The sequence below is a fragment of the Coenobita brevimanus genome, chromosome 50 (genome assembly GCF_032717465.1).
Source record: "Coenobita brevimanus isolate Jiangsu-jjx chromosome 50, ASM3271746v2, whole genome shotgun sequence".
Classification (NCBI taxonomy): domain Eukaryota; kingdom Metazoa; phylum Arthropoda; class Malacostraca; order Decapoda; family Coenobitidae; genus Coenobita; species Coenobita brevimanus.
The window spans coordinates 50,341,328-50,351,450 of NC_137003.1; the positions used below are offsets into that span (position 1 = coordinate 50,341,328).

The window sequence follows — 10,123 nt, forward strand, 5'->3', positions numbered from 1 at the left end:
TGTGTGTGTGTGTGTGTGTGTGTGTGTGTGTGTGTGTGTGTGTGTGTGTGTGTGTGTGTGTGTGTGTGTGTGTGTGTGTGTGTGTGTGTGTGTGTGTGTGTGTGTGTGTGTGTGTGTGTGTGTGTGTGTGTGTGTGTGTGCAAATTATCAGAACAACACAACACAAAATATGACATCTACATATATGACTGTTTCTGTGTCCTGTTTCAGTGCTAAGTTTACCTAAATATGGATGAATAATATCTAATTTTCGTCCTTATCACTTTTCATCTTCTTCGTCCTTGTTTTTGTGTAATGAAACAAAATAAACGGCAAAGGTTCAGATACGCACTTAACCTTTTCAGTGATAGTCTTTTCTTATATATTTTATTCTTATTCTTCCTACTTCCATTTTTTTTCCTCACAAGATTTTAGAACTGAAGGGGCTAGATAGTCTTAACTAGACATTCTATGGGTAGGGAACTCTTCTAAGATAAATAAATGGGCTTGATAATAGGAAGTACAAATTTAAATGAAGCCCTCGTGCCGCTGACGCTACTTTATACACGTTAAGTCAACCAGTATATACTACTGTCTCCAAAAGTTCTGTTTTTCCTTCTGCCTTTAGGAATCTCGTAACATTATAAGTTTGGGTAAAGTTGCATATTGTCATTACACTCAATTAGGTTGACTGAACAGTTATTTTTAGCCAACTGTTAGTTTTAATTACTCTAATATAAAATTATAAATTACAGAAAGGCAGGAGGAGGAACGGAAGTTTTCGGGGCAATAGTACAAAAATACCGGATAACGGTGAAAAAACAGATCTTCCCACAGTCAACCACTAATTTTAAGCATAACTCAGACCCTATGGAATGCATATTACCAGTATGTAATATAAAGTATGTTTGTAAAAGCAAGCTTTCTGCATATTCTGTGTAGAGCTGCAAAGATTAGGATTCAGTCATACAATAAAATAGATATCCTCAGTGACACAAGGCTTTTGTTTGTTTGTTTGTAATATCTTTTTATAAAACAAGGTTCCTACATTTTGTGTAGGACGTCCCACAGATGACAATTTTGTATAAAAGTCTTACTCTCAAGGATGTATGTCTATCAATCTATCTGTCTATCAGTACATGTAAAGTATATATACGTATGTATACTTGTACTGAGGGAGAATTTTAGACTGAATACCAGGTTATGTGAGACTGCCAACATTCCGACTCCGCTGCATTGTCATTGGCTGAAGGACAGGCGGTATTCGGCATCACAGCAAAGGCAAGATGTATGACTTAGTCTCACGCAAGTAGCCTCGTACCAGTCAAGTCACAGTCCAGCCTGCATTGATTTTTGGCGAGGAATGTTCTTGTGTCGCCTTGATATGAGTAGGGTTGGGGGGGGGGGATTCCTACAATATTCTTGACATTCCGATCTCGAAGATTTAGGCGGAACTGAGAAAAATCCTAGGTTATAGTTTTTAATGATCTCTATTAATACCTTCATTTTAACAGCAATTTCTTGTTTTTATTTTGGCAAACATTAGACGACATTAATCGAGTGAGAGACATTCTATTCGCCAAAGTGTTATGGCCGAAATTTTAGAAACCCTGTGAAAACCAGTTTCCATAATTTTCACGAGTACTTAATGCACCCTGAACGTTCTTATCTACAGCAATCATGGTCGTGTCCTTGTTCTCTGACGTAAGCTACTTAATCAAAATGCAATCGTTTCATCTTGGTTCAACAGAAACTTATGCACGAAATTACATCACGTTCATCTCATTAATTTACATCACGGTTCTAACATTAATTTTCCGTATTCCGGTAGACAGGCAGACAATCAGATAACAGACAAGCAGACCGGGATAAAAACAATGTCCTCATTCTTCTGTGTCAGAGGTAAAACTTTACCGTCAGGTAATACAGGGATCTTGAATAAAGTACACCCCAGCAATCATGTATGTTAGCTGTCAGATCTCGGTAACAAGCAAGCACAGGTACGAGAGGCGGCTGCGTAAAACTCACCTCTTGGATTTCTCTCGTTTAAATTAGACTGTGTTGTGTTTTTCTTTTATGCAGTGGGAAAATGAAGAGCTGAAAGCAAGGAAAAAGCTGTTCTATCAGCTCATTTTGAATTTCCTGGACACACTGCACGTTACAAAACTGGAGGTCACAGACAATGATAAGTTGACAAGGATAGTTTCACAGCTGATAAGCCGTATTAGTTTTACTAAACTACATATTATATAATAGGTGCATTCATGACAACGATAGGATTATCCTAGAATGACAAACTGCTGAACTTCTGGTATGTCAAGCTAGTGAATAACACAGCCTGATGTATGTCTGAACTGCCAAGGTGAGCCCAGAACAACGATACAGACAGATTTTTGACTCTTGGTAAGAACTCCTTTGACCTGAACAAAATTGCTTGGTGTCAACATAAGAAAATAAGTGTGTTGCCAATAGCAAAAGGGCTAACCCACGAGAAAGACACTCATTCGCCACTGAAACTAATATGAAGACATCTTATTTCTTTTTCACTGTTTGTGCAATGCATACACGATGGCATACAGTGTAAGGAAGACCGCTTGCAGTTAAAGGATTAACTCCTCCGCTACAATGATGTAATTTTATTTATTTTTGCTATTTTAAGGCGATTTTATTGTCCTCTGGAGAGACTTCTAAATGAAAGTGTCCATAGCAGTTTTTACAAATCTCTTCACTGGGGAAGTGTCTCCTAAACTCTATGGTCGGATGTTATTAGAATAAAATGAAAAACACGTCCTCGGCCTGAAAATGATAACCATCAGACAGTGCCACAGAAATCCATTCTATGGCACTGCTCTGATGCCCACACTTTCCCAACCGCCGGGCTCGCAACAGGTATGATCAGCGGTGATGGGCGTGTTGCGTGTGTCCGTGGTTGCGATAATTTAGCGTGTCCTGGGAGCTGTGTCCAGGTGTTCTCACAGGTAATGGGCCCCGCTAAGTGAGTGAGGGAGTGAATGCTAGGGGCTGTTGACCGGAGCCAGCCCATGAAGCCGTCACCTCTAGCCAACGATTCACACGAATAATTCACTGTAGTATTAACCATTTCTCTATGACAAATTCTTATATATTAAATTCCTATTATCTCCACGCACGGCTGAGTGTGTGATGGTGAGGGATGCTGACAGAAGCTAGCCCATGGAATCGTCACCTCAAGGCAACAGTTTACAGGAGAGCTTCACTACAATATTAACCACTTCACTGCTATGACGTTTTATTTACTTTACTCTTGCTTCCAGACGATTTTATTTTACGTAGGAGAGCCTCTGATGATGGATGGTTTATTGAAGACTGTACCTAACGCCTATGGTTCGAAAAACTACTAAATTCTATCCAAATATTGACAATAGTAATCACTTCTTCACTGTGGTGATGTATTTAATACGTTTCTATCTCTACGAGTTTTCTCTTGATAGTAGGGATTTTTCTAACTGGACGGCTTAAAACTAACCTTGATTAACTCCTTCAGTATTGAGGGAGGGTCTTCAATGGTGAACAAAAATTATGTTGCATCAGGATGAACCAGAAAGCACACAGAGAGCGCATACCTCTTCCAAAGCCGATAAAACTTATGATTTACTGTTGTAACTCCTCTTTCCTATCAGGCGAATACTCTTCCGGTCTCACATAATCACTTAATTACATGGTCTCAGTCTGCCCTATTACACAATAACAGCGAGCACATACCTCCGCCAGCGCCAATAAAATTTGAAATTTATCCCTGCGTCCTGGTCCGGTTCAACCTCACAATCTAATCAACTCTTCCTTGGCCCACTGCCCACTTTTCCACCCAATTTCATTGAAATTCGATTAGAACTTTTTGAAAAATCTTGTATAAAAACGGACAAACTGACGGAGATGAATATATAACCTCTGTTCAACTTTGTTCCCGAAGGTAAAATGGCGTCGTCTGGCTGAAGGGGTTTAATAAGAAAGGCTCGATTACCTTTTTCTAGGAATAAAAACTTTCAGCTGTTATATGTTATTCTTGCTGCCACCTTACGATTTTATTCAGGAGGGGCCTCTCGTCCTCTCCGGTTTACCTCGCTCAATTCGGCGACGTCTGTTTCATTTTAATCAGATCACAAACTGACGATTTTATTCAGACCAAAAAGAATACCTTTGATTTAATGACGTAAATGATGTTAGTCTTTAACTTCGTGAATTCGAAAAGTCTCTCGTAAGCTGAACAAAAACCTATGAATGTAACAAGAGTCAGATTAGAAACACGTCGTCAGAGTGAAGGGAATAAAAACTGTCCCCAATAAGCCTTTGAGGACGTGATAAAGTTAATATTTGACATTTTTTCTCAGTCTAAAAATGGCTTGTCTACGTCAAAGTATTATCGCCTTGAAGTCTAGAAAAATAATAATTATTTTTGCTAACTCCAGACCATATTATTCAGTTCAGGATCGGCTGCTCGGACTGGAAGAGATATATAAAGCCTTCAGTTACCCCTTCAGTACAAGAAATCTTCTCTAAACTGGAGAAAAATGTCTGGTTTGGTGAAATATGAATTATGTCGTTGGGATGAAAGAGTGATTAGCGGGAAAAATGCTCAGTACTTAGAATGCCCATAGCTCGCCCGCGCGCGCAGTCACACACACACACACACACACACACACACACACACACACACACACACACACACACACACACACACACACACACACGCACACACACTTGCAGATCAAGTGACTGGCAAGATGAAGACGGGTATAATGAACAAACACGCAAACACTCACAGCCTGAAGAGAACAGATGAAGCTACACACACACACACACACACACACACACACACACACACACAGTTATATCATTTTTTTTTCCCAGAGGCCATTCCCAGATTTCATCATTCGTGTCCGTGAAAGTGGAGACCGGAAAACCTCTCTGTCTTAGCTCACCTTCAGTAAAAAATCTCTCTTATTTTCTTAGATTAGTTGCTCAAATAAACGAGTAGTATCATAATGCACACTGTTCATTCCCTCTCTCTCTCCCTCTCTCTCCCTCTCTCTCTCTCTATAATATATACGCTGTGTTATTCTTGCAGGAGTGTGTATTTCTTAGGACATCGTGCCAGATTGTATGATTCAAAAACTGGGTTAGGATACATATTATACAGTGTCAGGATCCAATCACTGCAACTGCCCCTCTGACGAATGGTTTTCACCTTCGCATTTTTGACCTAGTTACAGTGACTGATGAGATTTTTTTTTATGGACTGAAAATAAGCTATTGATTTCCCTTACCCCTGCACTGCACAAGTTCCCCTTACGATGACGAATAGCGACTGGTGATAATGAATATAAACCAAACCAACTTCGTGATCTGCTTAAATGAGTTAAGATACGGAAAAATGCAGAGCACTGATAATATTTATGTAAAACACACACACACACACACACACACACACACACACACACGCTGGTGCAGTGGTAACGTTCCCGCTTGCCAACTGGTGGACGGGAGTTCGCGCCTCGCTCAGGTTGCGAAAAGTTTCACTGACGAAGTGGGTGGTTACTGTCCCCCTTGAGCAAGGGGACGGGTGTGTGCGTGTGTGAAGGTCACAGCCTTGTCCTTAGATCGGACTATATGAGCTCTCAGCTCCCTTCCGGGAGGGTAAAAGCTGACAATCACGACCATCAAGTGATCCTGACCGACCCGGTGAATTACACACACACACACACACACACACACACACACACACACACACACACACACACACACACACGAGAGAGAGAGAGAGAGAGAGAGAGAGAGAGAAACTCTACGGAGGAGAGGCACCAAGATCTGGCAAGTCTAAGCATCAAAGAAAACCTGGCTCACTATAGGGATAGCTAATGTATTTCTACATATAATCATTCTTTGTTGCATGTAAGTTTCGTAAAATAATTGATATGATCATCGGTCGAACATAAAGAATAAACTACAATGTATCACATAAGGAACAGCCAATATATAATATTATAAAGTACAAAAACATAACAGAAAAATATAAACACTGATATGCCACAAAAACAAATACGCCAGCCCAAACAAGTACAGCATAACCTAGGACCTATGATGCCACACACTACAAATATAAACTTTTGCATGCGATTTTACCTTTTTGCCGTGACTGTAGTCGTATAATGGATTACGGACTTATGAATGAGACTGCATATTAGACTGTAAACTTCTTCACTGCAAAAATGACTTTTACTGCTTATTCTTGCTAATTCCAGACGATTTCATTCAGCTCAGGGGGTCTTTTCGGACAGCAGGGGTTAGACAGCCTATATTAACCCGTCAGCTACTAGAATTCTCTCTGCAGGTTGGATCTGGTAGCTGCGGCAATAAACTAAAAATCATATAGGGCCACATCCTCCAGCTGACGTGTTTAAGGATCAAAGTCAAATGTCTGGACAGCAAACTTTTGAATGCGATTATATTTAAAGATTTTTGAAAATGGAACTTTAACCTCTTCTGTACGGTGATGTAAGCTGCATCTTATTCTTGGTTACTCCTGACGATTTTATTGAACAAGACTTTTCGAACAGGAGGTTACACACACCTTTCATAGAACAGTTCTCCTCAAAGCTGAATAAAATCGTCTGGAGGTAACACGAATAAGTCAACAAAACACATCACCGGGTTGAAGAAGGTTGTGTTATTGTGATATATATTTTAGGCTATTGATAGGGTACATTATGAACTCTTGAAGCTGGAAATCGTACCCTGGAATGTTATCTGTGAAACTTAGAGAGACCATACCTGTTACTGATAAGGATGGAGTGAATGATGTATTCTTGTTGCTGACAGTTGACATACGGTTGTAGAGAAAGGACCTAAACACGAAATTATACCCGTGAATGAGCCTCGGATTATAATGGATGAAACCTAGAACGACAGCGATGGAAGAGACAGCGGGTTTGTTGCTGGATGTTGCTATAGGGTAGTAGGGAGAGGATCAAAACATGAATTTTTATCGCTTGATCGTACCCTAAACAGATTGACAGACACAGCTAGACACGAACTGTAGCCGGTGACCGTACCTTGGATTGTTAAGGATGGAGTGGACTGTGGATTCTCTAAGCTGGAAGTTGCCATAGGGTAGCGGCGCCTTCTCCTGCGACCCTAAGGCGGAGTCGGTGAAGTCTGAGTTGAGGTTTTGGCGGTAGATGGACCAGGCGTGCAGGTCGTCGCAGGTAGAGAGCAGCGCAGACCCACCTGGGGATTGAGGAGAGATTAGGATTAGCTGGGAAGAATTTGGATTACTCTGGGAAACTATGGGAGTGATTGAAAATGGATGGATAATGCTTAAAATTGATTGAGGAGCAAATGGGATTAAATTATTTAAATGGCATATTTGGGGAGAGATTGAGATTCGTTGGGGAGAGATTGAGACTGGTTGGGGCGAGAATGTGACTGGGTAGAGAGACTGGGACTGGTTGGGTAGAGAGACTGGGACTGGTTGGGTAGGGATTAGGACTGGTTATGATGAGAGACTGAGATTGATTTGGGAGGGATTGTAACTTCCTAAGGAGGTAATGACGATGACTAGTTTGGTAGGAACTGACTGGGGAGACCGGGATTGGTTACGACTGATTGGCTATGAAGATTCACTGACTGGTGGAGGTGGTGACTATACTGGACGATTAGAGTCACTTCAGAACTGGACAAGGATAAGGATTAGAGACTGGGACTGAAGTGAAAGTTGTATGTTTAATTGACCGATTGACTGATTGACTGACTGGTTGGTTGGTTGATTTATAGACTGACTGATTGATTGGCTGACTGACTGATTGAATGAGTGAATATCCTACTGAGTGACTGGTTGATTGCTTGGTGCAGGTAGGTGTAAATCTGAGGAGGAAAGGTTGGGAGCATTGCAGGGCTAGTTTGGGACTGAACTAAAGTAAGGTGGGAGTAGTTATGGATTGTGTTTATTAGTGAATAAAAATTGGGAGAATCGTTCACACACACACACACACACACACACACACACACACACACACACACACACACACACACACACACACAGTATGTGTACACTGTGTATGTAAGACACGAAGGAATTTTTTAACTCACTTTCTGAAAAAAAGTACATATATAAAATAAGTTTACCTTTTATCCAGAAACTGTACCTTTATCCTTTCCATTCTAATGCTGTTTTTTACTAATCCTATAAAATTACCATGACGTTTTTTCACACTAGGATGGTGCTGTTTCTCACTTTTGTTTCCTATAAGGTGTCCTGACAAGGAGTCTGGGGCACAGGACAGAGACAGTTCAGCTATCCTTTTCATTCAGATCATTGTATGATTCAAAAACTGTCATTCAGGTTAAAGCAATGATGCTGGTGTTAAGAATAGATCGCATCGTTGAGACAGCAAGGTCTGTCAGGTTTGTATATCTATGTAGCTTTCTGGGTTGTATTTGTAGTTGTTTCGGGGATTCCGTAACGCCACTTCCTCAGCGATTTGTTTTGCCTATTCCATGTTTTTTATATTCTTGCATGTCTCTTAAGCAATGTCGATACAACGAATATTTAAACAGCACAGAAAAAGAAAATTAAAAGTACGCATAAGTCGCTAATATAAAAGCACTACGACCCCTCCTATATCACGCAGAACATGATTCAAAATATCACGTACCCCCAGCTTGGCGTGCAGTGACTAGGGTGCGAGGCTCGGAGGTACTGGAGGGCTGGGAGTACCGACGGTCCATTGTATTCAGCTCCCACACCTCGCTCATCCTGGCGGGGGAAGGGAGTGTGAGGTTAGCAAATTACCACAACGACAACAACAAGAACAGCAAGAACAGTCAAAACTTCAACAACACAAACAGGAAGAAGAATGACGGTACTTTTGATTTTCCTGTTTTCTGTTTCCTATCTTACCCACCTCACATATCATAGCTAGAATAGGGCTAGCAGGAAGATGATGATGATGATGATGACTAGGAAGAGATACTTGAGGGTTTTGCTCTTATACGTTTATGAACACTACACACCCCATGAATAAAATCGTGTAATGGTAGTAGGATAATAGAGCACACACACGTACAGTACATACTGCACATTATGTTATAGATGTTTGCTACAGTAATGGCTTCTGGCTGCCTACAGGACTGTTAATCATTTCAACTCGATGACATCTTAATTTATTCGTGTCACCTCCAGTCAATCTTATTTTACTTAGCAAAGTCCATTGGTGCTGAATAAGCATTATGTAACCCCTCAGGCTTGAGAAGATTCATTTGCTGGATAATACTCTCTGGTATAGCAAAACCACTGCTGAGTGTCAGTCTTCCTGAAGAGGTAGCAAGCAATCACAGCTTGTAAATTATGACTTGCTAACTGGACTGGGCACATACCAAACTGAGCTTTAAACAGTGCTCATGGCGAAAGGAATTTCAAAGGCACGCGAAGAGGTTATGACGTATGAACCAATAGTGTAGCCTACAGAAATTATCATGACATTTTCTTCCAAGTCCTGCCATTTTTAACTTTTTTTTTTTTTTTCATTTTTATCAGTGTATATCGCAGAAAAATAAATTACCATTTAATAATAGAAATATCAAGATCTTCGGAGTCTGTCATAATAATAGTTAGTCTTCGCCAGAGTTTCCCAAGCTTTTCCCAGTCATTCCCCACTTCTACCAGAAAAACTTTGATTCCCCCTCCAAGAACTTCAAATGGAGGGAAGGAGAAATTCTCCTCTTTGGACTTATTGTAAATAACTCGAAATTCCAGAGTAATTCGCTTCCATTTAACAGTATTATTTTACTCACAACAGCAAGAAATCTACTGGTATTGTGGGGATTTTTCAAAGTGTGGGAAATATTTTAGAGTACTTTTATGACCCACGATGATTAAGGATCAGATTCTAACCTCAATGTTAAGACGCCCAAATTAAAATCCAGAATGTATTTGACCATAAAATATATGAAATCTTCAAGCAACAACTCATAAAAATAACAGTTTGAGCCATTTTGGCCTTATCCGTTTATTTCCTCGTTAAACTGTCCAAATTTTCCCCCCGAGGAAAAATCCCACCTCTGTTGGGACCCCCTGATCAACACTATACATGGGCATAAAATATGCTAG

General features: G+C 40.5%; 1 protein-coding gene across 1 annotated transcript in view; it reads right to left on the reverse strand.

Annotated features, from left to right (window-relative positions):
* LOC145399662 (ATP-binding cassette sub-family G member 8) overlaps positions 1 to 8,769 on the reverse strand; it is a 107,801-nt gene extending 99,032 nt beyond the window's left edge. Inside the window, exons 1-2 of the mRNA XM_080272203.1 lie at positions 8,694 to 8,769; positions 7,068 to 7,257 (exon numbers count right to left, since the gene is read on the reverse strand). Of these exons, the coding sequence (XP_080128329.1) occupies positions 7,068 to 7,257; positions 8,694 to 8,769 (266 nt within the window). The remainder of the gene's footprint in view (positions 1 to 7,067; positions 7,258 to 8,693) is intronic.
* Between the last annotated feature and the right edge of the window lie 1,354 nt (positions 8,770 to 10,123).